Source organism: Eschrichtius robustus, chromosome 1 (genome assembly GCF_028021215.1).
Source record: "Eschrichtius robustus isolate mEscRob2 chromosome 1, mEscRob2.pri, whole genome shotgun sequence".
Classification (NCBI taxonomy): Eukaryota; Metazoa; Chordata; class Mammalia; order Artiodactyla; family Eschrichtiidae; genus Eschrichtius; species Eschrichtius robustus.
Genome location: NC_090824.1, coordinates 38,180,151 through 38,185,479, shown reverse-complemented (window position 1 = coordinate 38,185,479; position 5,329 = coordinate 38,180,151). Strand labels below are relative to the sequence as shown.

Sequence of the window (5,329 nt, the reverse complement as noted above, 5' to 3'; positions counted from 1 at the left end):
GTTGTGATATATGAATTATGTTCTGAAATTCAAGGTAAAGAAAAATTAATTTGCAGTGTGTGGACCAGAGAATTTATTTTAGCGAAGGCACAAATGTTGTTTTGCATTTTTAGCATAAGTATGCTGCCTCGGCCTTGCGCCTGAGGGCGGGTAAGGGAGACAGGTAACCTCCTCCACAAGTAGGGTCGAAATTAAACAGTCCTTGAGTGCAGGGGGGGTATAGCTGCTTGTGCTGCCCGTGCAGGTGGGTCCGTGAGGCCGCAGGCCGCCAGCTGTGTTCTGAGGGTCGCCCAGCTTCAGATGGTCTCACACTCCGTGGTGGCAGTGGAGCAGGCCCCACAGTCACAGCGGACAGCCACGGGGTAGGTGTAGAAGGGGTCGACTCCCGGGGCACAGTTGGGCAGCTTGACCGTCACCTGTTTGGTCTCATTGTAGGTACAGACTCGATGATGGGCTTCAATGTAGGGGGGTTCCAGAATGGGCTTCTGTCCCCACAGGTAGAAAACAGAAAACCCATTAGAACATAGCATCGTGTTTCATTTTCTTGGTACCATTTATCGCTATCAGAGACTAGCTTGGTATTCATTTCTTTACTCGTTAATATGTTTCCTCCCAGTAGAAAGCAAATTCCTGAAAGCAGTAAGGTGGTTTTGTTCACTCACGTATCCTGAACTGCCAGAAGAGCCCATGGCACAGAGTAGGTACTAAATAAATACTTAGCAAATGAATAGTCTTGATCATTGCAAAAGCCTTCTAACTGGTCCCCTCACTTCTTCTTTTACCCCCTATAGTCTATTTATGACAGGGCAGCCCCAAGAGATCCTTTTAAAATGTAAGATCCTATCTCCCCTCTGCTCAAAGCCTCTATGATTTCCTATCTCATTCGGAGCAAAAGTCAAAGATCTTACACTCACCCTCAAGACCCTACATCATCTTCCCTGCACCTTCACCTCTGACATGTCCCCAGTGACCCCGTCTTGCTGGCTTCCTCACTCTGCTCCAGCCGCAATAGTCTCCTGCTTTTTCCCCAAACCCACCAGGAGCGGTGCCACCCCAGGACCTTTGCCCGTGCTGGTCCCTCTGCCTGGAACGCTCTTCTCCCTTGTGATTCACTCCTTCTTCAACCTTAGGTTTTTGTTCAAACGTCACCCTCCCAGGAAAGCCTTTCCTGACCGTCCTATTTAAAGGTGCCACGTTTCCCCTCCCACGCTGCCACTTCCACTCCCTCTTCCTGCTTTATTTTTCTCCGTAGCACTTGTCAACACCCTGTGACATATTATACATTTTATTTATTTGTGTTGTATTTTTCCCACTCTAGAAAGAAAACTGCATTAAGACAGGGATTTTTGCCCGTTTTACTCACTGCTGTGCCTCTACTCCCTAGAGATACCTGGCACCCTGGAGGTTCTCAACAATTATTTGTTGAATCAGTGAAAGAAAACAGAGCAAGCCAGGTTCCTGAATGCCCTGTGCGCTGGTTCTGATAATCGAGGGATTCACGTTCTTCCTTCACCTTTTAGAAATCGTGCATCCAAAGTTCATTTTGATAAACAGAGCATATAGATCAGGAAACCAGCACGAAATAGTAGTTAAAATCTCAAACCCTGCAGTCAGAGACACTGAGCTTGAATCCCTGTTCTGCCACTTGCTGGAGACCTTGGAAAATCCATTTAACTTCTTGAAGCCTCAGATTCCTCAACTGTAAAACAAAATACCTACCTCCCAGCCTTGTTGTGGAGATAAGGGAAGATGGTGTATGTAATACCTGCCGAGCACCAAGTAAGTGTTGAGTAAATGTAATCTATTGTTCTTATCAGAGCAATTATAAGAGCAAGAAAGTATTCAATAATAATTAAAAAAACAACCAACAAGCTTTCAGAGGACAACAGCTTCACTTGTCCTGGGCAAATGAAATATGTTTAATGGAGGCCCAGGATGAAATTCTTACATGCATGTCATGGAAATAATGGCTTTGCCTCTGTCAAGGACCATGTAGAAGAGCTGAACTCAATATGCACTTCTCCCTCCTATTTCTCAGGTAACATTCTACCCTTTCTCAGTTCGCTTCATGTCCTCTTACCCTCAGTAGTCTGGAATCCCAGGCAGCATTGCCAGATAAAATACAGGATGCCCAGTAAAATTTGAATATCAAATAAACAACTATTTTTTTTAGTATAAGTATGTCCCAAATATTGCATGGGACAGACTTATATCAAAAAGAAAAAAACAGTTGTTTATGTGACATTCAAATTTAAGTGGCCTCCTGGCTTGGTTTGGTTGGGTTTTTTGCTAACTCTGGTAACCCTAAACCCGGACCAGGAACAAAGGCTATTTTCAGCAATAGTTCCACCTTCAAAGTGAATCCAGCCACTTTGTCGTCATGAACACCCTTATTTTCAGACAGGCTTCCCAGTTAAATTACCAAAAATAAGTGCTTTATATCTCAGAAACTTTCAGATTGTGGGAAAACTAAATCTCATTCTTTTATTTATTTTCTAGATGTAACCTCCCTTTTCAGAGCACAGTAAAGGCATAAATAAAAGCTGGCTGACATTAAGGAGAATCTGGCTCTTTCATAGTCTCAGTGCTTCCATTTCTCCAGTGAGAGCAGAGTCCCTAACCTCCTGTGGGTGACCATTGCCCAATTAAAGCCGTTCACTGATTTATAAGGGCAAGAGAAGATAGGTTGAATTAAGGGGAAATGGTAACTTGAGATTTTGGCCCACAGAGAGCTCCAAATAGCCTGACACAGCTGTGAGCAGGGGAAGGCACTGCCAGACCACGCCCTGAATACAAGAAAGTTTCCCACATAAGTTTGATGTCATGTGACAGCCACAGTATCTGCAACACCCGAATTTTCATCTCACTGTTAGGTCTCAAGCCCCCGAATGATGGAAAAAAACGAAGCAAACTTGGTGGGGTCATTTCATTTAAGTTAGAGGTTTCATCACCATAATCCAATTCCAATCACGGGGCCATAATTTTATCCAAGCGACAGCAGTTTGCTCTCTGAGTCCCTGAATAGAAGGATACTTTTCTTAATGGCAGTGTCTTCTCATGGTGCTTGTGGACTTCTAAGTTGGCTCAGTTAGGCGAGAGGATGTATGACTCCAGGAGGGGATCCATCCCTTATAGCTCAACATTTATCGAATGCCTTGTTTGTACATGTCATTTGACAAGAGCTGTGAAAGGCACAAGAATGAACCTCTACCGGCAAAAAACTTAAAACCTACTGTGGGGAGGGGGGAGGAAGTAAGACTAAAAGTAGACGATGGCCATGGGTTGAGCAGAGAGTCAGAAAAGGCTTAGAGCAGTGGGCACTGGAGACAGGCACTGAGGAATAAACACGAGCAGGAATATGAGAAAAGGACCAAAAGTATGATTTCATGAGGCGCATTGAATAAAACCTTTAAAATCCAGTCTCTTCGCAGATGTAGAGAATGGACTTGAGGACACGGGGAGGGGGAAGGGTAAGCTGGGACGAAGTGAGAGAGTAGCACGGACAGATATACACTACCAAATGAAAAATAGATAGCTAGTGGGAAGCAGCCGCATAGCACAGGGAGATCAGCTCGGCGCTTTGTGACCACCTAGAGGGGTGGGAGAGGGAGGGTGGGAGGGAGACGCAAGAGGGAGGGGATATGGGGGTATACATTTGCATATAGCTGACTCACTTTGTTATACAGCAGAAACTAACACACCATTGTAAAACAAATATACTCCAATAAAGATGTTTTTAAAAAAAGGAATCCAATCTCTTAGGCAGAACTAAGAATATGTGTAGTCACTGGGGAAATAGGCAGGTGCCATATTGCTGAGGACCTTAAAAGTCGGTTATTGAATTTGCAGTATTTGGTGGTCATTAACAGTTTTTGGAGTCAGGGTGACAAAATCAGATCTAGTGCTTCATTAGGAGCCAACTCCAGCCCTAGTGGGAAGAGGCAGCAGTCACTACATGGTGTGATCTGATGGGATGCTGAAAGGCCCTGTTTCTCCTCACACCTCAAACATCTCCTCTCAGCCCAGCAGGGTTCTAATTTTGAGATTTTTATCCCATGTTAAATGTATTGTCTCTTTAAAAGCTGGATATAATACTATATGAAGGGCCTTAAGGGATCTGTCAGTGATAATCCCTGAGGGGCCCCAGGAACTACTCTAGGGGGTGGAAAGAGAGTAGGGCTGTGGATGAGGCACTGAAGGAGGGGCTGAGGACCCGCCCTCGCCTGCTATTTAGCTTAGGGCCTCTCGGTAAATGGCTGGCTTTTTCACTGGTGGAGGAATACAGGGAAGAGTTTGGGTTACAAGCTTGCACCAAGAATTTACTCCAAACTTTCCACTGACCCCCTACATGACTCTGCAGTCAGCCACCAATTGAATTCTTCCATGTCATCTATAAAATGGGTAGAAAGATAGCACATCTTGACCTCCCAGAGATGATTCCCCAATAGACAACCCTGTGTCAATCAAATTATTAATTTTATCAATGCTTTGTTAGAAGGGCAGTATCTTGTTTCTTTCAGATTATTTTTGGAGGATACCATGTAGTTGTTTTTTGTTTGTTTGTTTGATCCACAGGAAAATGTAGATACCCCAGCTCTATCTCATTTGATTAAAAAGTGAATACTTAAGAATCAGGCCAAGGGGCTGGCCCTGAAGGCATTGCCACCTAGGCCTGTCTTGGGACTCACCTCCCAGGTTTCACAGCGGCCCCAGCAGGCATCCGTGGTGATCCGAAGGCCCCTGCAGCCCGGCTTCTTGGCCAGGAAAGTAAACTCTCTCACCGCACAGCCGACAAACGTGTGCAGGTTCCCGCCGGAGGTGCTGAGGACACAGCCACAGCCAGCCAGGAGGAGGAGGGCCGCGGGGCCAAGGAAGAAGTATGCCAGCCTCATACTGTTCCCCGAGAGGGAGAGGAAAGAGAGTTTATTAACAGATCCAGCTGCCTCCATGGGACTACCATCAATGTGATGGTCACTATCAACGGGACATGGCTCTTAGCATTTCAGGAGAAATGAGCCAAGAAATTGTAAATGCCCACAAACTCCAACACAAATGCCCAAAGTTTCCTCCAAGTGGCTCCAGTATGGATTCCATGGACCCACTGAGCTCACTAGACATCCAACCCTCCAAAGGCATCCTCAGGCTTTTCCTTATAGCATTCCACCTGCTGGACTTGACTTGTGGGTGAAAGAAGTTCGTTCCAATCGTCTCTTCAAAATGAACACAGAATATGCGTAACACCAAAAGTAATGCATATCCTAACATAATACAGGAATATACACAAATCCTTTTCATTCAGATCAGGGTATTTGGAATTATGTTACATGCT

At 45.1% G+C, this 5,329-nt stretch overlaps 1 protein-coding gene across 1 annotated transcript; it reads right to left on the bottom strand.

Moving 5' to 3' along the window:
* Positions 1-296: 296 nt before the first annotated feature.
* On the bottom strand, positions 297-4,892 carry GPHB5 (glycoprotein hormone subunit beta 5). The gene is made up of 2 exons (XM_068523778.1): positions 4,689-4,892; positions 297-485 (listed from the first exon to the last, which is right to left on the bottom strand). Exons 1-2 carry the CDS (start codon positions 4,890-4,892, stop codon positions 297-299), a joined length of 393 nt encoding a protein of 130 aa, XP_068379879.1.
* Positions 4,893-5,329: the final 437 nt, after the last annotated feature.

Excerpts from the sequence above, each read along its gene's own strand:
- GPHB5 (XM_068523778.1), bottom strand. The coding sequence starts at position 4,892 with ATGAGGCTGGCATACTTCTTCCTTGGCCCCGCGGCCCTCCTCCTCCTG. Across the intron at positions 486-4,688 it reads GCCGCTGTGAAACCTGGGAG|AAGCCCATTCTGGAACCCCC; the intron begins GTGAGTCCCAAG and ends CTGTGGGGACAG.